Raw genomic sequence first — 25,610 nt, 5'->3', positions numbered from 1 at the left:
TTGAATTTACCACAGGTGGACTCAAATCAAGGAATAGAATCATCTCAAGGATGATTAATGGAAACAGAATGCCCCTGAGCTCAATTTCCAGTCTCATGGCAAAGTGTCTGAATACCTATGTAAAATGAGATTTAGCAGACTAGGTGTAATGGCAGTCTACGTCGTCCTCCTCCGACGAGGAGAGGCGGGACGGATCAGAGGACCAATGTGCAGCATGGTAATTAGACATAATGAGTATTTATTAAACAAACGACGAAACAACACTTGAATAATTACAAAATAACAAAACGAACTAAACAGACCTGAACTTGAGAACTTACATGAAACGAAGAACGCACGAACAGGAACAGACTTAGACAAAACGAAACAGTCCCGTGTGGTAACATAATACGGACACGGAAGACAACCACCCACAAACAAACAGTGAGGACAGCCTACCTTAAATATGGTTCTCAATCAGAGGAAACGTCAAACACCTGCCTCTAATTGAGAACCATATCAGGCAACACATTAAACCCAACATAGAAACACAACACATAGAATGCCCACCCCAACTCACGCCCTGACCAACTAAACACATACAAAACAACAGAAAACAGGTCAGGAACGTGACACTAGGATTGATAATGTCAAAAGCCGCACTGAAGTCTAACAAAACAGCTCCCACAATCTTATCAATTTCTCTGTCAAGTCATATGTAAGTGCGTGTAGAAATATTTTTGCTAGGACTATCTGGGAGTGGTCTGAGTGGGGAGGAGACAACATAATTAGCATTTGTCACCAGGCAGGCAAACAGCTCTTACACAGAACGGGCTTTATCATTTTCACAATTGCATGGTATTATTTCCAACCTAATTTTGTGGTTATATCAAAGGAAAATCATGTCTTTGATTGCACTGGGCCTTATACAATGTCATCAGTGTAGAATTTCCTATTATGCTAAAAGAAGCTCTGCTTTTCTTTCTGGTAAAACTGAGGTTATAGTGCGCATCGAGTTGTATACTTCAACATGGACTTTTAACACCTCACCTGTAAAACAAAGAGGAACATATTTAACTTATTTTTTAACACAATTTGTGCTGTTTGAATACAATGTCCCTTGAACAGAGTGAAATGGAATTGACCCAAGTGGCCATAATTACAGCCATACCTTGTAGGTATTCAATCTGCTCAGTGTGAACGTTCATAAACATTTCCAGATGTAGAGAACAGGTCGTTATCCTTGGTCCCATACCGTGACGTACAAAGTAGACAGTTAAGATAAGGTATCTTACAATGCTGCTACCAGTTATGGGTGGGTGTGGTCTAAGACTGTCATTATATCCTGTTCCTACTAGTCTCGCCATTGTCAAACATACATACATTCATTCACTTGCATTTATTTGAAATATGATTGCCATGGAGAATATTGATGAAGTTTCAGCAGTACCAAGAGAGATTGAAGAAGCATTGAAGAACAACAGCCTGACCACAGCTGCAGGCAAGATTCAAGATTATTTGAAGGAGATTAATAATGTGGAGCTGAATATTGCTGTCACAGGAGAGACAGGCTCCGGTAAATCTACCTTTGTCAATGCGTTCAGAGGCATGAAGAATAATGATGACGGCGCTGCTCCAACTGGTGTGGTGGAAACCACCAAGGAGGCAAAGGCTTACCTCCACCCAAAATACCCAAATATGATAGTTTGGGATCTCCCTGGTATTGGCACCGCTAACTTCAAACCAGAAGAGTACCTTCAGAAAGTTGAATTTACAATCGTTTGATTTCTTCATCATAGTCTCATCAGAGCGATTCAGAGCCAATGACATTACTCTGGCCAAGGAGATCCAGAGAATGAAGAAGAAGTTCTACTTTGTTCGCTCCAAGATTGATAACGACATGAGGGCTGAGGGAGAGAAGAGAAGTTTGACCAGGATAAGACACTGGAAACAATCAGACAATACTGCATCAAAGGTTTGTTTACACACTATGTACATGATGTAAATGTACTCCATTGCTAAACGAAAGGAATTGTTTTTTCATATTGTAGTTAGTGGGGTTGTATTTGACTTTACTTTGTTTTGCTCATCTCAGGGCTTGAGGATCAGGGTCTGGGCTCTCCTAAGGTCTTTCTCATCTCCAGTTTTGACCTTGGTCACTACGATTTCCATGACCTTGAGGAGACAATGGAGAAAGAGCTTCCTGAACACAAGAGGCATGTACTACTGTTGTCCATCCCTAATTTAACCCTGAAAATCAACCAGAGGAAGAAGGAGGCTTTCAAAACCAACATATGGAGACTAGCTTTAGTATCTGGCTRTGTGGCAGCAKTACCTATCCCAGGCCTTTCCTTTGCTGTAGATGTAAGCATCTTGGTAATTGAGATCAAGAAGTACTATAACTCTTTTGGTCTTGATGATGAGTCCCTGCAGAGCCTTGCTAACYGAATGAATGTGCCGGTGGAGGAGCTGAAAGCAGTSCTCAAGTCACCTCTGAACKAAGAAATAAGCAKAGATGTGGTTGTCAAGTTGCTTCAAAGTGCAGTTCTAGCAGGGGTAARGMTGGTTGAGTACCTGTTCAGTAACATTCCTATWTTCGGCAGCYTTGCTGCAGCAGGGATTTCCTWTGGTACAACCWACTACATGTTGACGAAGTGTCTGAATGAGCTGGCTGATGATGCACACAATGTTCTGATGAAGGCACTTGATGGCCAATGAGTGAGAATGTTCCAGATCGAATTGCAATCTATATCTGTGTTTGCATTCTTTCTTGAACACTGTCTTCAAACAAGGAAATGCTGATAAGTAGATAATTAAATTATGCAGTTTGAAAAMAAATGTTCAAATGTAATTGATCAATGGAAAAGTAAGGTCACAATAGTTTCAATATAGGTTAGCACAGTATAACCTTACTGCATTAGATGGGAAATTCATATTGGGATCTACAGCTTTTTACTCATAGTAAATTACTCTGAAAATATATATTCCCAGAAAATACACCTGCTTTTACAATTTAACTTCAGTATAATCTAWTCCTAGRCTTTWMAGAACCAAATTYGATGTGCTTTGAAACAATTGCATGATATTTGAACATTACTCCCTCTAGAAAGTGGATTTGAAAATAATCCTAGTTTAGAATGAACCAGTGTTAATTGTCTATATATAAATTGTGGTTTTACCCAARATTACTCATTCAGTACATATGTTCTACATGAGAATAAATTATTGACCAGTTTCCTATGTGTTCTGTTCTGAATCGCATGAATCTTTATCTAAAACCGTCACTCTTTACTTTCCCATACTAACTAGTGCAATATTGCAGTTCATGAGCAGACCACCAGATGGTACTATTTAGCTGGTCAACAGTTTTAGTGTTGGTCATTCAAGGCAGTAGATGGTAATGAAAGGAATACCTAGTCAGTTGTACAACTGAAATGTCTCTTCCGCATTTAGCCCAACCCCTCTGAATCAGTAGAAGTGAACTCTAAATAAAACACGAGGTTCAGTAATGCACATGACATATTATAGATCTGTAGACCCTAAATAGAGGGTTTTACAACATGAGCCTTATAAAAATAAATTGCTCATGTGCCTGACTGAATGCAGTTTCTGATAAAACCATTTAACTGACCACAGATTCACATTGTGTTGTAAACCAGCTCCTATAATAGATGGTGCTCGTAGAGTAGATAAGAGGTTGCTGGTACGGGTTTTATAGGACGTTTCTCTGCAATCTACGGTTGAGCCATGTGTATAATGTTGTTGATGGATACTCTGACATCATACCAGCGGCGCTTTGGCCTGGATGCAGATTCCTTGCAAGCAGTTAGCTGCACTGACAGAACCTTATCAAGTACAAAAACAGCTCTCGATCTATAACATCCCACTCAKTGAACAATAGTTACACTTACTGGATGATGTCACTCCACTGTTAATTATTTCCCTTCAGTCCTTTTCGGGTTGGTTTAATTATCTATTTACTTTTCTAAGTAAACCACACTAACTTAAACCCTACATATGAATAAATAACATTGAAGTTGTCTCTCCAAAGGTAGATTTGACTAGATGATCATATTCACTTCTCCTACTGTAAACCTTTCTCCCACACCCTGTAGGTGCTTTATGAGAGGGTACACTTCACCACTGGAAAGAAGCTGTCGGAGCTCAAAGTGCACGGTATGCTAAGTGAGACAACGTGTCCCAATGCTTGGCACTGTGGGAATGTCTTCACTACTACCTACTGACCTCCGCACTTAACGACCTGAGTCAGGACGTAGAAAGAGTGATCGGCGTAGCACTTGAGATACCTGTCACTGAGTAGACCGATGGTCTGACAGTTATTCAAATAGTTTACCACTCACTAAAAATACATGAAAAAGGGTTGATCTGACATCTGTTTTATATATTTTGCATAATGAAACAAATGCAGTGACATTTATTGCTTTTGGGGTTACTTATTTACGCCAGTCAATTAAATATAAATTATTATGATGTATTCTGTACTTTTAGTGAAGGCAATTTGTAAGTGTTGATTTCATTGTTATGACATTCTCTTTACATTGATCAAAAATAAAAGTTCAATGTTCAACACCACTGCTCACACACCCGTCGTTACTATGACAACCAGTGTAGCCAAGTCAACAAACGACTGCTGTCTGAACACACACACATCCGATTTGCTGTTTGGACAGTCAGTTTTCCAAAACATATTTGAAAAACAAAACTGATTTGAGCATTAAGGCCTGCACTGTGAACAAGGCTTCAAGGAAAGGTTCACCTATTTTGAATGTAATATTGTTTTTGTGCATCTCTGAGTGATGTTCTATCAATTCCCTGGGTCACTTCATATTTTCATGTGTATCTGAGTTACTGGCATTCAAGCACGCAGAAATCCGGCCGGTATGACATAGCACTGAATAAAGTAGTTCTCACTACTATGGAATTGAAAAGGAATACGACATTTAGATTGCGAAAACCTCTATCACACGTTAGATTTCAATACTTGCCGATGTCATAACTTGGGAGGATGTCTTTTCTCGAATGAGTCATTGAATATATTTTTGCGATATTCCTACTTAAATTTAAAAAAAAAAATTTACGAATCCAATGAATGAAAGAACGTATCACGCGCCATCCACCAGACTGTCGACCAATCGTATTCACGTTGTCATGCTGCGTCACGCGGTTGCTAAGCTAATCATCGTGCAATCCCTAATCAAAGTCAATGTATATCTACGTGCCTATTTTCCTCGAAAGAACATAATGTCACAAATCCAAAGCTGTACGATATTACAGATAGTACATTTTCTCACATCTCGGAAAAGATTTGTAATATTGTACTTCTTGTTGAAAAAATGTGTGCTAATGTTGGGCTTTTGAGCTAGCGCCCAATAGACTGTACAGAAGGTTGGTGGCACCTTAATTGGAGAGGACAGGCTTGTGGTAATGCTTGGAGTGTAATTGTATTAAACACAAACACATGGGTTCCATTTGTTTGATGCCATTCCATTAGCTCCTTTCCAGACATTATTATGAGCCGTCCTCCCCTCAGCAGCCTCCACTTATAGACTCCAATTCACTCCTTGAAGGAGGGTACTCCTTGTCCCAGAATCGCCCAAAATGCACCAAATGGCCGATTGACGGAGTATGTGCAACGTTTCCCATCTCCTCAAAAGTATGTCCGCCGTTGTGAATTTCAGACTCCACTCTGTGAATCACATCGATCTGCAGGTTGAACATGGTGAGATTGTAGACTCCTAATTTACATGCTGATATTGTCTTTGGTATTATTGTGTCGAGCTACATTTGCTTGCTAGCTAGCTACCAAGCTAGCCAGCCAGCCCACAGAGAGAGCATTGCATTGTGGATTTTGTCGTCGACTTGAGATGCAATAGATTTCCACAACAATTTTTCATGTTGCTASCAACCTTATTATAATGTCAAAATGAAACATGTGTTCATAAAAAAATATTGTTTTCACATAAGTGTTATTTAACACTGTAAATGAAAGGAATTCGTGGTTTCTGATGGATTTGTGTAACTCGTCGTCATTATTTGGGATTAATTGGGTGTTCTATTTGAAAGGATGCTTCGACTTTGATTTTTTTCCCCCATTCAAGGCCTCTCAAAGATAAATGCATGTCTGTGCCACAAGAGGGTGCAAGGTCCTTACAGTAACAGTCCTTTCGTATGTACAGTATATACTTTAGACTTTCCTGACACACATCATTTGCATCAAAGTCTGGCTATTTTATGACTTTTCTGACATGACTGATAGACAAATCCTAAACCTGACACATTATTTTTCAACTATTGTCATAAGATGACAAACTGGGACATCAAGTTTAATCATGGTGGTCCACACACAATATTTTGCATTGCATCCTTCCTTCATGGCGATCACTATTCTTATGTATTTGAAAATGTGTAAGCTATAAAGAGTGATCTTGACACTCACTCACCCAGATCAGTGATACATTGTCAATAAGGGCCTCACACATTAGCTGGCATTATACCCACCAGCTAGAGCCTTCTATTTACAGCATTGCGTCAACTGAATTCATTACGTTGAGGTTTTTTAAGATTTAAAATCTAAAATAGATTTAAAATACTAATTATCATTGTTTGATCTATAATGTTCAGTTGAATWGACAATTCATACATTTTATCGATACTTCACACACTTATTTTTTTATCAGGGTCTTGAAGTGAGGCCAGTATAAAAAACATTTTTTTTTGGTCAATCTGGCATCCACGGCGCGAAGGGTCCATGCGGCGCCAGAGATTATGATGCAGTTGCAGTGAACGTTTGCTGTACAGAAGATCCGTGCCTAACTCCATGCACCTCCCAAAATTGTACAACCCTGGAGGTGACTTGAATAACAGTGCAACAGTGCATATGATACACAGGGAACTGAGTAGAAACACCACATGGTGTAAACAAGTAGACTTAGATGAAACATGTCTTAGCTCTTCTGTACCTAATCTTTCTCCTTTTTGTGGGTAAGTACATTTTGTGGGTTAGCTTATTCTCTTGTTGGAATTCCACTTTTGATTTATTTTAGTGCACTACTGATAATATGTCTGATCCAAAAGTTCTCTGAGAGAAGAAACAGTCAAGAATYKCTTGAATTCAGTATTTGAGTTCATTTKYTTTTTGTATATTACTTCCTGTATTTACTAGGTGCCTGGGGAAACACTGGCAGAGAGAMAGACCAGGATTCAATCRGATCACACTTTGTCACTTATGCACCTTTTAAAGATCATTTCCGACATATGTCGTGTTTACTGTGATTGAGGACTTCACGAATGCAGGAACGTTGCCTTTCAAATGTGCAAAGCAGACAAAGTTCAATCAGATTGAATCCCGTCCATAATCCTGAATACTGGCCATGGAATATATATATATCTGTTATGTATTGGACTTGTTCATGATGATGTTACTTTCTTTATTCATCGGACATTCTGTACAGTGTCAGYAACTGCAGAGCTGTGCCAGGAATTCACCTTGACAAAAACTGACARCCAAAACGTCTCTCATCGAATGGCTTGTGACAGTCCTCTGCAGCAGTTACCTCCACTGGTACCTTCACAAAGAGGGAGAGACTTTGAGGAGGATGCTGTACATGGCGACTGCTGATGAGAGAACACAGGAGATGAGACACCAAAATATCAATGGATGAGTGACCCTGGCTTTGAGGAAGTTGCAGCAGAGAAAGTGGGCCCCAAGTATGTACACTCTGAAAATTCCTGAAATAAAAACCAATCACTCAACCACCTACTACTGTGCCTAATGGGAAAAAGTGTTTAACTACAAGACACATCCTGTATCAAAACTGATGTTACAGTAGTTTGTTTTATTCTGAATTAGAGACCATGTAGCACTCTCTGCCCAACTTTCTGCTTCAAATTATATAACATCTGCAAGATAAAAAATATTCTGGATTTTCTCTAACAATTAAAGCTGGTGTTTCTTAAAACATTTAGTTTAAAAGCAGAATTAGAGAAGTACCTATTAATTCTCTGAATCTCAGGCAGTTGGCTCAAGCCTGATCCTGTACTGGAGTCAGCCTACCTGTCTCATAGACTCTGACCAGCAGCTTCTTATTATTATGGTTAGAAATCACATTTGATGGCCAACATTGGGGGGGTAATCATGTTTACACAGCCGAATAATCACCCTTACAATACTTTGAACCACCTTTATTTTGTATTTACATTTCTGAAAATCTACAATAGAAATTGACCAACCCTAGTCATCATTGAAAGGGGTGTGACATGGTATCAGTAAGATGGTTTAATTCTCCTTTATACATCTTTTCTTCTTGATTTCAATATGGAAGGAAAACCAGGTACTGGTGTTTTGTATGAACTGTTTCTTGTTGAGTAAAATACAAATTCATGTACTAAATTTGAATCATTGTGTTATTCTTATACCATATTTTTGTGTTTTCCCCATTATGAAAGTGGGGCATGAGTGAAACATTTTGGGAAGCACTGCATTAGTAGAATTTCAAAAGGTAGGATTGGCTTCTCTTTGGTTTAGGGGTTGATGATAGTCAGAATAAAAACACAGAGGAAGATCAGAAAACAAGGAATGGCTTGTTCAGTAGAATAGATTCGGGAAAACTCAGACTAGTTCCAACATCAAAGCTTTTGTTATGGAGTCCAAAGGTATTTCAATATTATGAAGAGTGTGGGCTGCCCCCTTGTTTATGTCTGATCATACAATTTCAGTTTCAAGTTTCTGTTTAATGGAAATCACACAAACCAAGCCTGGGCTGTCACACAATTTGCCTGTATGTCATACTAAATGTGAACGTCCATAATTTATGAAGTGATCTTACCGGTATGCAGGAATAAAGTTTTGTAAATCACCCATTTGAAAGAACAATTAACAATTCATTTGAACTATACGCAATAACAGCGTCATATTATTGTAATCATCATTCCCTAAACAAATGACCTGAATATCAAGATACAAGACATATTTTCAATGACTTCTGAATAAACTGAAGCTACTTATTTTAAACATTTTTTAATTTCAGAATTTTAAAGTTAGACTCAGCAAAATGGCACTGCCACATGGAGTACCGTAGATATTGAGATGAGTGAGATGCAAGACTTCTCCTACACAGTCACACAGTATCTGTGCACGTGCACAAGTTCACTTCATGCTGTTACAGCATGGTAGCCCGAGCATCAAAATAGTGGAGAAGTTGAGCCTCGCGCTTCAAAGCMCTTAGTTGTGGATATCCACCCATTATGCTGTTTACTTTCTGCATCTTWGACATAATGCCGAGTCTACCTTTAAGGTCAAATCACTTTCTAAATTGACTGCCTTCAATTCGAATTGACCCTGACCCAACCTTGGATATCCATTGCTTTAAACATTTTGTTTGAAGATGACCAGGACACACTTTCTTGTGGACAGATGAACTTGTAGATACCGTTTTTATATCTCTACGTGTAGTGTGAAGGAAGTTTGAGGTAGTTTCACGAGCCAATGCTAATTAGCGTAAGCGCAGTTACTGGGAGTCTACAGGTAAGGTAGCATACGCTAGCATACCTGTAGACTTCCAGTCATTGTGCTAACTTAGTTAGCATTTYCTCACAAATSTARCTCTAACTTCCTTCATACTGCACAGAGAGARATAAAAATYATCTTGCAGTATCCCTTTAATCGTTGGTACAAAGGTAGGACTGCAATCCTATTTTGTTGGTGCAACGTTAGCTAGCTAGYTAGGTTAGTTTTAGCTCACAAAGAGCAAGTGAACAGAGAAACAMCTTCGCCCTAWCCAATTGTAGCAGCAGGATCAACCTACAGCCCGCCCATTTCTTTACAGACAGCAGAACTAGCCAGTGGATTTATTCAGAGCGCACAGCACTTCGCACTGTTTGAGTGACATTAGAAAGAGAAAWGKTTTTTAAAAATTATTCACAGAATTCTCCATATCCGTTACTATACTCATTTTGTGAAGAAAATAACGTGCTCCCTGTTTTTATTAATGAGGCATAATAACCCAACGATGCTGAATAATTTAATTATAGGTGTACAGCAAGTTGACCAAATTCAAAGTCATGTTCAGGTACCATTGCATGTACATTTTATTTTTCATTCAACTCTTGCCGATGGTTAGCAAGTAAAGTTGACACAAAGTTAGAGAGTGTACATGAATCAAATTGGGCCTGGATCACAAGCTTGGACACAGTTGTTGCCTGATGGGCATACTTTATTCCACGCCCACTGTGATGTGTACCACTGCCCACCGGGGAAAATGTCCCTTCTTGAGTATGGTTCACTGCTCTTCGAGGCACTTCCTTATAAAGCTTTACTAGTCAAGCAAAGCATCTCACACTTGCCACATAACAGGCCAGCATATCTCAGCACAACCATGCCTCCATTGTGTCTTACCTTTATCCTTTTAGTCGGTAAGTGTATAATTTGGATTTAAAGTGTCTGGTGCCGTAGATGTTAAATACTCAGTTGAAAGATTCAGTGTATGAACTTTACTCACACCATCTATCTTCTCTTTTCTACAGCAGCAGCAGAAGCTGTGAATCTGCATCAGGAGCAGTTAACAGTGACCAAACCCTTGGGCAAATCCGGTGTTATTGAATGCAAAGCTACAGACTTCAACACTGGTAACATTCACTGGTATCAGCAAAAAGACGGAGAAGCTCTGAGGTGGATCCTGTTCATGCATAAAGGTGGTGGAAAATCAACCAAGGATCCTGKTTTTGAGGATTACCAAGCAGAAAAGGTAGAAAATTCTGACACATTCACACTGACAATCCCTACCCTGAAGACAGATCATGTAGCCACTTACTACTGTGCTAGCTTTGATAACCACAGTGACAACTGCAGTTCATTCCCTGTGTAGAAAACTACCTTACAGTTATCCTGTCCTTCTCAATGAGAAACCGTAGCTCCACCACGGGATGTGACATAAGCAGAGGGTTGAGAAGCTGTTAGAAACCACACCAAACCCAGGTGTTGATGTTTTAACTACAATCTTTACTTCTCCCCTATCTAACCACATTCTCTGATGCTTCGTGGGAGGACCAATAGAGAAATCACACTGAGGAATATATTTTTGACAAATAGTTTCTTGGACTACCTTTTGAATATAACGATAGTATTATATATTATCTAAATATTGTATATAATGTATATCTACTGTATGGTTTATATTGACTATAACCATGTAAAATACAGATGAACTCTGGAAGCAGAAAATGTGCAATTGTGTCAATAGTGGAAAAAAAACATAGCATGACATGCTATTTGTGGTTTTGAGAAGGGATTTAACTTTTAGTTCTCTAGATCTAAATGAACAAAAAGATGATATGTTTTTGTCTAGGATTTACTTGGAGTGTGATTCTGGATCTGGGACACAGGAGATTTTGCGGTTTGGATCCGGCTCAAAACTCATCATCTCTGGTAAGGACCTCGACTTCATACAGTATATTATATTTGTTTATTTGACTATATTTAACGAATGAAATGAAACTATTTTAGATGTCTGTTACACACAAATGCAATGGCTTAGAATAGGACAAAATAACTTTATTTTCCTAGAAATAAAATAAATTCTATGTTATGCAAACACTTTGTTAGAGAAGTTTAAAAGGAATTGCGTGGGCCGGAGACTGGTCAAGTGGTAGAGCTGATTACTCTGGATCAGGCGTACCTCCTGGCAATGGGGGTTAAGAACKTTTCTGAGCTGATAGATATATAATACACTATTCTATTTCATACCATGGTATTGTTGAATACTCGTTTCTGATGGCTAGAAAGGATTTTTTGTACCCATGTTATTTATCCTTGTGTGTGTGTGTTGATATTTTAGTACTGCAATAGATTGGAAAGTGCAAAGTGTTAAAAATTGTATTCTTATAACGTGAGTTTCGATTGTTTCACATAAAAATCAGATGAGYACCAGCTCAAGAAACCCAAAGTGACCATGTACCTGGCGTTCAAACCTGAGCTGAATGGGAKGACCACCCTGCTATGTCTGGCTAGAGACATGTTTCCAGACTTAGTCAAGGTCTCATGGAAGATGGAGGATGAAAACGGCCGAACCGTGGAGGTGCCCAAAGCAGAGGGGGAACAGCTGGAGCAGCGGGAGGAAGGACAGACGACCAGTATGATCATCATTTATCAAGGAAAGGCAGATGCCAAATACATCTGTTCGGTGGAGCATGAAGCGGGCCCTGAAGAAGCTGACACATCAAAAGGTAGCCAAAGTTTGAAATATTCCACAATTTGAGTGGTATTTTCCTTATTTGTTTTTGAATTACCAGTTCACATGGCAATGTGTTAGTAATTTCCCAGATAATTTAAAAACAGTGTAATTGAAACATTGAATTGAGACGTTAGAGAACTTCCTGTGATAATGAAATTATCCTCCAGAAATATTTAAAGATGTTGTGATTGGATATACAATAATCTTTGGTTTAATTACACCATCTAACCAGGGTGGGGTGCTTTGAAAAAAACTTTCAGTTTACATCCTCAAATGTATTCGAATTGACCCCAACTCTGCATGTAACCCTCACATTGTCAATCAATGACTTATTTCTCACAAATACATGTTCTTTGTTACTTGTAGGTTTTTCATCAGAGCAAAATGTTTGCTCTCCATCTACCAATGCGATGGCACCACCCTATGGTGAGATTCATTTTATCATTTTTTGAACTTGAGGTCTGCGGGAGACTAATTTCTTTATCCTGCTCCTGAAGCTTTTCATATTGCTCCCTCTGACTTCTTGTCTGACTCCCACCCGTTCCCACAATAACTGGTCCTGCACCCAACCACAGTCCTGAAATGTTGTTTTAGGCGTATGTGAAGCAGCTCAGTTGACAGTCCTGGTCACAGCAATTGCGCTACTCAAGGCAAGATCAAAATGTGCCAAAATAGCAACCCCCTAGAGTCAATGTCCGCTCCCCGTGGAAATCGCCATCAAAATACATCTGTTTAAACTAAAGATATTCATTTTTCTGGCATGAGCTGCGTCTCAATCTGCCACATCTGCCAATGGACGAGCTACAGCTGTGTTTGTCAGACCATGAGACATCCTGAAAATCGGTCTTCTCACGAAAACGTCTGTAGCTTCTGAACAGTTTGGGCTACACACTAATATGACCCCTCTATGGAAAGGTGAGTTTCCATAGAGTTTTGCTCCAGGATGTTCACAAACCTCACAAGACTTGTCTTTAGGTAGCCCGGTACTAGTTTTAAAAAAATATGGAAGTATATATGGAAGAGGTTTAGTGACCAACATTTTTTTTTATATATATTTGTAAAAAAAAAAATATATATTTTCCTGATCTTTCTTATATCTCTCAGATATAGGACATACACTTTAAAACAAACTTCCTTACATTTTTTGACTATCGATTTTCCATGTATCTTTAACATGTGGAAAGGGGGGAAAATATTATTAGTTTTTCACAAGCGTAGCAGGATGGGCTTTTAGCTGAACAATAGACTATTAAACCTTCACTAAAGAATTGTCTAATAGCCGAGCTAGGTCTAAAGTGTTACATTTCTAACTCAAAACAGCAGTATAGTATTTCTTCATCAACATCTTTATGCTTTCGTTAATAAAATAAAATAACGAGAAAAAAGACATTCAAATGCGGATGTTTATATTAACTACATTTTAGTCGCACTTGATGAATGTATTTGTTGCATTGTTGTACCATCCATTTCTCTAGCCAAAACCGAAGGTGTTGTAGGTCTTTTATTTATTAGATTTATTTTTAATTGCCTTTATTTTACTACATAAAGGTCTAGTTACTCTGCTGGCGTCTTGACCCGGTTTATGCCCTCATTTGCAATGCAAGCCCGGGCGGCAGTGTGTTTTGAGTAATTGTCTGCATTTGGAAAAATATATATTTAGCCTAACAGCCAAAATTAGGTACAAAAATAGAAATATACATGTACATAGGCCTAAATGTAACACAATATTACTATAATCCTACCTTGAAAGAAACTATGTGTACCCAGAAACAGCATATCAGCATATTGATGACTTCTTCCTCAACGAAATCTCGAGCCATGATACCTGAAAAAGGAGGCAAGAGTGAATTATTGTGGAACACATAACAGTCCGTGAGGTGTAGTCTATAATATTTGATGTACCTTTTGCTTTGTAAATAGCCAAACTTACCATCAAAAATCGAATATGGGCCTGGTCCCTGGCGAGAAATTGCCCCCCACACATGGAGTTTGAGCGGATACTTGGGACTCGGCTTGCTTGATCTTCTTCCTTTTTTTCTTCCTTTTTTTCTTCTTCCCTTTTGAGCAAATTGCTCAAAGGCCACGGATGATTCGTCTGTGAAGATGACATTATCGAATGTCTCGCCAGCTTTGATCTGGGCCTGCAGGACACGAAGGTCTTTGTTTGTCAGACAAATCATTGGGTCGAAACTACAGAACAGTACAAAACAAGAGAACACACAAAGTTAATGTTCTGATAATTATTTTTTATATATATATAAAACATTGCTTACCGAGCATTTCCATAAGTCCACGCAAGTTTCTTCAACTGTCTTCTGACTGTAATTAGAGCGATGTTGATGTCGTGCCGTAATGCCAGCAGATTACAGATTGCCTTTGTCGATCGTTCATCATCTTTATGAATATAAGCAAGTGATGTCTGCTATATAATCAAGTTAGATTTCTCCAGAAATAAATCATTCTAAATAACAAACTGGCTTTATTTACAAATTAGTGAGAACGTCTCACCCCATGTCCAAGAATTGCCTTTTTCTCGCTCACTCTAGGTTAAATGAAAATGAAAATATGTCCAAAATATTGTTACTTTTTAAACCATGCAATTATTATTATTAATTCATTTAGAAGTATATAAAAGCCCCTTAGATATTCTCACAGATCCTAACGGAAAATGCCCCTTAGATATTGATTTAGAGTCCTCTAATCCTCTAAATGTAATTATTGGCAGAGAGTCACGTCATTGTCGATACACTGTAGGCCTACCATAGGCAACATGAGTCTCACTAGTGTTGGGTAATGTGCTGTTAAAAATGGTGTAGGTCGTATTTATTTAAAGAGCATATTGAAGTTAGAAGCAAAAGCCTACAACTATTTTAGTACCGTTTCACGCTGCTCTGAGGCAAGCATGGGGACTGGTCTTGATAAATTAATGAGATTTTTATTTTCACTTAATTTCCGTTTTGGTATTGCTTAGACAAGAATTATAAAATTAGTGTGCGGAAATGTTATACTCTTAGTGTACTGTCACCTTTATTTAACTAGGCAAGTCAAATTCTTATTTGCAAAGACAGCATACTCCTTCCATATTTTCCATTCCATCCTAATGGAAACCCTGAGGGTTTAGTTTTTAGTTTTTCTCTGAATAGAAACACCATACTATTAATCAAATTAATTAAGCCAAATTTCTTAAAATCAATCCCATATCCTATGTTATTACAAAAAAAGTTTTAAATTCTCTGTTAATGACAATACGGAAGACTATCAAATGCTTCTCAAAGATGCCCTCTGGTGGTCAAACTAGCAATAACTTGCATTAACAGAAAAAATGGCTGACAAATAGATAACGTGCCACAGAATGCTGCAGCAGCCCGCAAGGTGTGCAGCAGTATGACACAGTGGTTCCTCCTCTAAAAGGAGCATCTCAAGGCCATCAGACTGTTAAACAGCCATCACTAATACAGAGAGGCTGCTGCCTACATACAGACTTGAAATCATTGGCCACTTTAACAAATGGATCACTAGTTACTTTATTAATGCCACTTTAACAGTGGTGGAAAAAGTACTAAATAGTCATTCTTGAGTAAAAGTAAAGATCCCTTAATAGAAAATGACTCAAGTTAAAGTGAAAGTCACCCAGTAAAATACTACTTGAGTAAAAGTCTAAAAGTATTTGGATTTAAATATACTTAAGTATCAAAAGTAAATGGAATTTCTAAAATGTACCTAGGTATTGAAATAAATAGTATAGGTATTCATATTTTAAAATTCCTTATATTAAGCAAACAAGACGGCACACTTTTCAAGACGGCACACGCTGACCAGCTGGCAAATGTCTTCACTGAAATGTTTAATCTCTCCCTGACACTGTAATACTGTAATACTGTAATACCTACATGTTTCAAGCAGACCCTGCTCCCAAGAATTCCAAGGTAACCTGTTTGAATGACTATCGCCCCGTAGCACTCACATCTGTAGCCATGAAATGCTTTGAAAGGCTGGTAATAGCTCACATCAAAACCATCATCCTAGACACCCTGGACCCACTCCAATTTGCACACTGCCCTTTCCCACCTGGACAAAAGGAACACCTAGATGAGAGTGCTGTTCATTAACTACAGCTCAGCGTTCAACACCTTTGTGCTCTCCAAGCGAATCACTAAACTAAGGACCCTGGGATTAAACACCCCCCTCTGCAACTGGATCCTGGACTTCCTGATTTGCCGCCCCCAGGTGGTGAGGTAGTCAACAACACATCCGCCACGCTGACTCTCAACACGGGGGCTCCTCAAGGGTGTATGCTTAGTCCCTTCCTGTACTCCCTGTTCACCCACGACTGTGTGGCTGGGCACGACTCCCACACCATCATTAAGTTTGCTGATGACATGACGGTGGTAGGCCTGATCACCGACAACAATGAGACAGCCTACAGGGTGGAGGTCAGAGATACTGCCAGGATAATAACCTCTCCCTCAATGTCAGTAAGACAAAGGAGCTCATCGTGGACTACAGGAAATGGAAGGCCGAGCATGCCCCTGTCCACATCGACAGGACACAAGTGGAGCAGGTCAAGAGAATCAAGTTCCTCGGCGTCCACATCACTAAGGAATTTTCATGGTCCTCACACACCAACACAGTCGTGAAGAGGGCACAACAACGTGTCTTCCCCTCGGGAGTCTGAAAAGATTCGGCATGGACTCTCAGATCCTCAAGAAGATCTACAGCTGCACCATTGAGAGCATCTTGACTGGCTGCATCACCACTTGGTATGGCAATTGCTTGGCATCCGACCGCAAGGTGCAAGAGGGGGTGTCCAGGGACTCTATACCAGGCAGTTTCAGAGGAAGGCCCTAAAAATTGTTAAAGACTCCAGCCACCTAAGTCATAGACTGTTCTCTCTGCAACCACACGGCAAGCGGGATCGACGCACCAAGTTTGGAACCAACAAGACCCCTGAACAGCTTCTACCCACAAGCCATAAGACTGCTAAATAGTTAATTAAATAGATAACAAATAGCTAACAAATAGCTACCCGGACTATCTGCATTGGCCCTTTTTGCACTAAATATTTTGACTCATCACATAAGCTGCTGTTACTGTTTATTATCTATCCTGTTGCCGAGTCAATTTATCCCTACCTATATGTACAGTGCATTCAGAAGGTATTTAAACCCCTTGACTTTTGTTAAGTTACAGACTTATTTTAAAATTGATGAAATTATTTCTTTATGCATCAATCTACAAACAAAACCCTATAATGACAAAACGAAAACAAGTTTAGACATTTTTGCTATGAGACACGAAATTGAGCTCAGGTGCATCCTGTTTCCATTGATCATCCTTGAGATGTTACTACAACTTGATTAGTGTCCACCTGTTTTAAATTCAATTGATTTGACATGATTTGGAAAGGCACACACCTGTATATATAAGGTCCCACAGTTGACAGTGCATGTCAGAGAAAATAATCGAGCTATGAGGTCGAAGGAATTGCCAATAGAGCTCAGAGACAGAATTGTGTTGAGGCACAGATATGGGGAAGGGTACCAACAAATGTCAGCAGCATTGAAGGTCCCCAAGAACACAGTCGCCTCCATCATTCTTAAATGGAAGGAGTTTGTAACCACCAAGACTTGCCTGGCCAAGCTGAGCAATCAGGTGAGAAAGGGACCTTGGTCAGGGAGGTGACCAAGAACCCGATGGTCACTCTGACAGAGCTCCATAGTTCCTCTGTGCAAATGGGAGAACCTTCCAGAAGGACTATCATCTGTGCAGCACTCCACCAATCAGGCTTTTACTGTAGAGTGGCCAGACGGAAGCCACTCCTCAGTAAAAGGCACATGACAGCCCGCTTGGAGTTTGCCAAAAAGCACCTAAAGGACTCTGGCCATGAGAAACAAGATTATATGATCTGATGAAAAAAAGATTGAAATCTTTGGCCTGAATGCCAAGTGTCAAATCTGGAGGAAACCTGGCACCATCCCTACGGTGAAGCATGGTGGTGGCAGCATCATTCTGTGGGGATGTTTTTCATTGGCAGGGACTGGGAGACTTGTCTGGATTGAGGGAAAGATGAACGGAGCAAAGTACAGAGAGATCCTTGATGAAAACCTGCTCAAGACCTCAGACTGGGTCAAAGGTTCACCTTACAACAGGACATCGACTCTAAGCACACAGCCAAGACAACACAGGAATGTCCTTTAGTGGCCCAACCAGAGCCCGAACTTGAACCCGATCGTACATCTCTGGAGAGACCTGAAAATAGCTCTGCAGCGATGCTCCCCATCCAACCTGACAGAGCTTGAGAGGATCTGCAGAGAAAAATGGGAGAAACTCCCCAAATACAGGTGTGCCAAGCTTGTAGTGTCATACCCAAGAAGACTTGAGGCTGTAATCGCTGCCAAAGGTGCTTCAACAAAGTACTGAGTAAAGGGTCTGAATACTTATGTAAATGTCATATTTAAAATTTTATTTTTAATACATTTGCTAAAATGTATAGAAACCAGCTTTTGCTCTGTCATTATGGGGTATTGTATGTAGATTGATGAGATTATTTTTTTTTTAATCCATTTTAGAATAAGGCTGTAATGTAACAAAATGTGGAAAAAGTAAAGGGGTCTGAATACTTTCCGCATGCACTATACATATCTACCTCTATTACCTCGTACCCCTGCACATCGACTCAGTACTGGTCCCCCGTGTAAATAGCCAAGTTATCTTTATTCCTTGTGTTTCAATCATTTCTAATTTTTTCTCTCTGTATTGTTGGGAAGGGCCTGTAAGTAAGCATTTCACTGTTAGTCTACACTTTTTTTAAGAATGCTTGTGACAAATAAAATTGTATTTATCTATTTGAGATATTTGTGTATTTCATTTTCAATAAATGAGCTACATTTTCTAAAATCATGCTTTCACTTTTTAATTATGGGGTATTGTGTGTAGATGGGTGAGAAAACAAATATTTCATTTGAATTCAGGCTGTAATACAACAACATGTGGAATAAGTCAAGGGGTATCAATACTATCTGAAGGAACTAGATTGAAATTAACACATCAGTCTTCTCCCTCTTCCTCAGCAACCTTCCAGTCCATGTGCAGTCTGCGTCTGGCCTCTCTGGTTTACACAGTGATGATAGTGAAGAGTATGTTGTACTGCTGTGGGCTCTCTCTCCTGCTGCACCACAGGAACATGGGAAATAGCCCCCCTACCTGAAGAAAAGCTACCTGACACACCATATGTCATCTGTTCATTATGAAGAGTTCTGAAAGAGCTCTGGGAACAAGGAGGAAATTTCAGTTCCCATTTTCCTCTTCCAATCCCTCACAGTGAACAAACATACTATTACCGATGTCTATGAGAAGCTTTTGTATTCCAAACTCATTTGGCCACATCTATAAAAGTTACTGTTATTTTAAAGCTCTGGGAACTAGGATGAAATTTTGGTTTCCAAAATTTCCTCACAGTGAGAAAAAAGTACTATTACTGATATCCATGAGAAGTTTTTATATTCCAAACTCATTTGGCCACATCTATAAAAGTTACTGTTATTTTAAAGCTCTGGGAACTAGGATGAAATTTTGGTTTCCAAAATTTCCTCACAGTGAGAAAAAAGTACTATTACTGATATCCATGAGAAGTTTTTATATTCCAAACTCATTTGAAAACATCTATAAAAGTTATGTTATTTTAAAGGTAAAAAATATGAATGGGTTGCTTGTTTCGTCACAATATTTTTTAGAGCTTTCTCTTGAGGACTGGTGGCCGACTAAAAGTTAAACTCAATGCATTCTCAATTGGCGCTGATTCATATTTTGTCTAAAGTGCATTATAATGACTGGGAAACTGATATTTCTCAAGTATTTCTCAAGTAGACAAATAATTAGTCGGAAAACCTTTTGTCATCATTGTGATGTTGCCAGATTTACTTTAGCTGTAGTATAACGTTTAATAGCTATCTAAACGTGAGGGGAGAACACCGACTGTTACCTCGCTAACATTAGTATTGCTAGATTTCTTTGACAAACTTTACTAGCTAATGACATTGCCATCTGTCTGAAGTAAATGTGAAGACACAATAATGCTGACAAAATTGTTTCCTACTTAATATTTGCCCTGTGTAGCAATATAATCGTTTTTCCCAGACTCTATAGTTTAATTTAGACCAAAAATGGATGCTAAGAATGACTGGGCACCGCTAAAGTTGTTGGCGTCAATATCAATGATATACACCACCGTTGAAAAGTTTGGGGTCACTTAGAAATGTCCTTGTTTTTGAAAGAAAAGCTATTTTTTTGTCCATTAAAATAACATCACATTGATCAGAAATACAGTATAGACATTGTCAATGTTGTAAATGACTATTGTAGCTGAACATTTTTTTATGGAATATCTACAGAGGCCCATTATCAGCAACCATCACTCCCGTGTTCCAATGGCATGTTGTGTTAGCTAACCCGAGTTTATAATTTTAAAAGGCTAATTGATCATTAGAAAACCCTTTTGCAATTATGTTAGCACAGCTGAAAACTGTTGTACTGGTTAAGGAAGCAATACAGCTGGCCTTCTTTAGACTAGTTCAGTATCTGGAGCATTAGCATTTGTGTGTTAGATTACTCAAAATGGCCAGAAACAAATAACTTTTTTCTGAAACTCATCAGTCTATTCTTGTTCTGAGAAATGAAGGCTATTCCATGTGAGAAATTGCCAGGAATCTGAAGATATTGTACAACGCTGTGTACTACTCCCTTCACAGAACAGCGCAAAATGGCTGTAACCAGAATAGAAAGAGGAGTGGGAGGCCCCGGTGCACAACTGAGAAAGAGGACAAGTACATTAGAGTGTCTAGTTTGAGAAACAAAGGCCTCACAAGTCCTCAACTGGTAGCTTCATTAAATAGTACCTCCCAAAACACCAGTCTCTATGTCAACAGTGAAGAGGCGACTCCAGGATGTTTGCCTTTTAGGCAGAGTTGCAAAGAAAAAGCCATATCTCAGACTGGCCATAACAAAAAAAGATTAAGATGGGCAAAAGAACAGACACTGGACAGAGGAACTCTGCCTAGAAGGCCAGCATTCTGGAGTCGCCTCTTCACTGTTGACGTTGAGACTGGTGTTTTGCGGGTATTATTTAATGAAGCTGCCAATGTAACGGATGTGAAATGGCTAGCTAGTTAGCGGTGGTGCGCGCTAATAGCGTTTCAATCGGTTACGTCACTCGCTTTGAGACCTTGAAGTAGTGGTTCCCCTTGCTCTGCAAGGGCCGCGGCTTTTGTGGAGCGATGGGTAACGATGCTTCGTGGGTGACTGTTGTTGATGTGTGCAGAGGGTCCCTGGTTCGCGCCCGTGTCGGGGCGAGGGGACGGTCTAAAGTTATACTGTTACACCAGTTGAGGACTTGTGATGCTCCAGACACTCAACTAGTCTAAAGAAGGCCAGTTTTATTGCTTCTTTAATCAGTACAACAGTTTTCAGCCGTGATAAAAAAAATTGCAAAAGGGTTTTCTGATCAATTAGCCTTTTAAAATGATAAACTCGGATTCGCTAACACAACGTGCCATTGAAACACAGGAGTGATGGTTGCTGATAATGAGCCTCTGTATGCCTATGTAGATATTCCACAACAAATCTGTTTCCAGCTACAATAGTCATTTACAACATTAACAATGTCTACACTGTATTTCTGATCAATTTGATGTTATTTTAAATGGACAAAAATATATATTTTCTTTCAAAAACAAGGAAATTTCTAAGTGACCCCACACTTTTTAACGGTCGTTTCTATAAACCCTGGATTGCTGATGCTACGTATTGGCCAATGAGAGGCCAATGAGAGGTGAAACGTTTTACTTTCAGGAAAATGTTTTTATGTGTATATTTTTTTATGTTTAGCTCACATAATATTATTTAAGGTGTCTGTAATATAATACACATCGCAAAAACAAATTTAGACATTAGTAAATGCATATATATATATATGTAGCTTCTCCCCCAAAAAATTATAACAGTGAAGGAGTACCAAAATGGAGGCACGTTGGCTTCAAAACAGTGCCCCCTGTCTGCCATCTAGTATATATATAAATCATTGTTCAAAATGAGTGTCTTGAGAAAGTTCAAAACAGTGGCGTGATGTGACCAAGTGATGGAGGAGGTGCAACCCATGATTTGTTCTGTGCTCAAAACTCCTGTCTATGCTTAAAGGGGTGATCTGCAGTTTCTACATCAATTTTTTAAATTAAAACATTAATGATATATACCCATTGATTCTTAAAGAATATGAATTAGAAACGCCTCATTAGCTTAGTTCAACTGTCATACCCCATCAGTAACCATAATATAAGCTTGTTTTACTCCAATGTAATTTCTCCAACGTTTTTACCAAAACAATGATGGGGAGCTTGCTTTATTATTGGTTTAACAGCGGATTGCCCCTTTAAAATAAATGTCGTATTTTTCCAAGTCTTAATGATTAGACTTAAAAAATGTTAAATTTTTGTTCTTTCCCTATGTCTTTATGTGTGTTCATAAAAATGTTGTACAAGTTTTCATGGTATTTGTTTTTTGTGTTAAATAAATGTTTTATAATCTTTGCAGTTATTCATTTGGGGGTTTTCATTGGTTTACATTTTAAAAAACTAATGTGATTATTTGGGAACACTCAAATAAAAAACTATATTTTAGTATTTTGTCTATTAGTCCACTGTTAATACAATCCCCCCCAAATTGTGCATGTCAGCAGTCAAGTTTCAAGATGAAGAACTTTCAGTAGAGCAATCACTTGCCTTGAATTAGCTTATCAGATCGAACCTCCAGATGCATAGTTCACTAAACTAGGCACCGGTGTCTTATGAATAGAGAATTATCAACAAACAAAAAACATTTTTGGCGGCCGATGGCCAATATTATATAATGTGAAAATGTTGACTTAAAAAAAAGTTTTTCATGAAACTGGATGATATTCAAAGGAAACTAGTTCAAAGTAGGTTGACCCACGTATGAAAAATGACTGTAGCTGGTAAAGTTTGATCATTAAGTTACTGGTCCCCTCCCAACATGTCAAACTCTTGGATTTAGTGGGCTGGCATTACCGGAACACACTCTTTTCACACCATTTGCCTGGTGGGCAGTCCCATACATCACGGTGGGCATAGATTTCAGTGTGCATAATAATAATAATTAATAACAATACGGGTGCACACAGCATCGAGAATGAGATGGGCACTCGCTCAAGTCTGGATCTTGGAATCTATTTTCAACCCACCGCCTAGCTACAGTACGGATGTTACTGTTTCATCAATAAGTGACAAAGATGAAGTAATGTCGTCACTGAATTCATGTTATGTTTGCTATTTCATGCAGCCACAGAATAAAAAGTACCTAAACAAATGAGTTTGTATTCAAATGTCTATTATTTAAAGTTCAGATATATCATTCACGCAAAATAATGAGACTGGGTGTTAAAGTTGGCCTCAGGTATAGGCCCTCCAGAAAATAAATAAGATCAAGGACATCCAAAATCCATCACATTAACTATATTTAATGAAGCCAGCAATGCTGATACAAAATTCATTTAAAAAAAATTAAGTTATCACATGGGGCTAGAGAGAGAGAAAGGGAGAGAGAGATATGCTCACATACATACAGCTTATGTAGCTAGGTCTACAGTAAAACTCACACCATATCATCCAAATCAAAGTTTATTTGTCACGTACGCCGAACACAGCAGGTGTAGAACACCTTACAGTGAAATGCTTACTTACAAGCCCTAACCAACAGTGCCATTTTTAAGTAAAAAATAGATATTAGGTAAACAATAGATAAGTAAAGAAATACAATTAAAAAAACAGTAAAATGACAGTGAATATAACAGTAGCGAGGCTATGTACCACGAGGCTATATACAGGTGGTACCGGTACAGAGTCAATGTGCGGGGACAACCGGTTAGTCGGGCTAATTGAGGTAATATGTACATGAACGTATAGTTAAAGTGACTATGCATAGATGATAACCAGAGAGTAGCAGCAGCGTAAAAGAGGGGTTGGTGGGGGAGGTTGGGGAGGGGACACACAATGCAAATAGTCTGGGTAGCCATTTGATTAGATGTTCAGTAGTCTTATGGCTTGTGGGTAGAAGCTGTTTAGAAGCCTCTTGGTCCTAGACTTGGCGTGCTGGTATCACTTGCCGTGTGGTAGCAGAGAGAACAGTCTATGTCTCGGGTGGCTGGAGTCTTTGGCAATTTTTAGGGCCTTCATCTGACACCGCCTGGTATAGAGGTACTGGATGGCAGGAAGCTTGGCACCAGTGATGTACTGGGCCGTACGCACTACCCTATGTAGTGCCTTGCAGTCGGAGGCTGAGCAGTTGCCATACTGGTGCAGCTGTATAATCTTTTGAGGATCTGAGGACCCATGCCAAATCTTTTCAGTCGCCTGAGTGGGAATAGTTCTTCATAACTGTCTTGGTGTGCTTGGACCATGTTAGTTTGTTGGTGATGTGGACACCAAGGAACTTGAAGCTCTCAACCTGCTCCACTACAGCCCCGTCGATGAGAATGGGGGCATGCTCGGTCCTCCTTTTTCTGTAGTCCACAATCATCTCCTTAGTCTTGACCACGTTGAGGGAGAGGTTGTTGTCCTGGCACCACACGGCCAGTAGTCCTCAAATTGAGGGTTCTCAATGGCCAGAAGGTTGGTGGGCAGGTCCTCACAGTCACTGTCAGAATCTGAATCCTCACTTTCATTCAAATGCATACAAATGCATTTGTGAGTGGTCTTTTTTTAAAGACATTGCTAATGCTACAGCTTAGCCCACTAGCTACTTACATAAACAACAACACTGAATGACTGTGAATGAGTGTCAGAGGTTACATGATTAACTGCCGGCAGGTGCCACTTGTATCAATAAATCATTATCAGAATATAGTTTGTGTGGTAATAATTTATTTATGTAATGTTTTATTCACGTTTCCAAGTACTGGTGACAAATCATGCATTCCGATTCTTGCTTAGATTGTAATGGACACATATGATATGTGGAAAACACTTGAGATTATACTAATTATGATGAGCTACTGCTAAACTAATTGCCAGCTATGTGTGGTGCCATGTTTTGCATTCTGGGTGTCACGTAAATGTCTCTCAGACCACAGATGGAATTACAAAACAAGGTGAAGAAATGGGTCACACGTCTTTTGAGTAAACTTGTGATGTGATGATAGTAGACGACACACTACCTTCAACATGCATACTACAAACAGACCCAACTCAGCTTGTCACCTCTTCTTATCTTTGGTTGACGTGCATAACCAAACATGGCTTCGTGTTGAATTCTCCAGTGATGAACTGTAATGGATATTAGCTCATTCATACTATAGTTTTTCAGACGAGAGTTAGT

The 25,610-nt window shown here is 39.1% G+C and overlaps 1 protein-coding gene and 1 gene segment (V, D, J or C); both read left to right on the top strand.

Moving 5' to 3' along the window:
• The first annotated feature begins 1,341 nt into the window (after window positions 1–1,341).
• On the top strand, window positions 1,342–3,214 carry LOC111957620 (interferon-inducible GTPase 5-like). The gene is given in 4 exon segments (XM_023978499.2): window positions 1,342–1,752; window positions 1,754–1,901; window positions 1,904–1,954; window positions 2,075–3,214. Coding segments are annotated over 4 exon segments (1,185 nt in total). The 5' UTR covers window positions 1,342–1,389; the 3' UTR covers window positions 2,698–3,214.
• Window positions 3,215–10,665: 7,451 nt separating this feature from the next.
• LOC111957429 (T-cell receptor gamma chain C region C10.5-like) lies at window positions 10,666–22,806 on the top strand (the record flags this gene model as incomplete). The annotated part of the segment is given in 5 exon segments: window positions 10,666–10,742; window positions 11,343–11,422; window positions 11,914–12,219; window positions 12,594–12,653; window positions 19,298–22,806. Coding segments are annotated over 5 exon segments (660 nt in total), but the record flags the coding sequence as incomplete, so codon positions are not given.
• Window positions 22,807–25,610: the final 2,804 nt, after the last annotated feature.

This window comes from Salvelinus sp. IW2-2015, linkage group LG33 (genome assembly GCF_002910315.2).
Source record: "Salvelinus sp. IW2-2015 linkage group LG33, ASM291031v2, whole genome shotgun sequence".
NCBI classification, from domain to species: domain Eukaryota; kingdom Metazoa; phylum Chordata; class Actinopteri; order Salmoniformes; family Salmonidae; genus Salvelinus; species Salvelinus sp. IW2-2015.
This window is presented reverse-complemented; position numbering and strand designations above follow the sequence as displayed.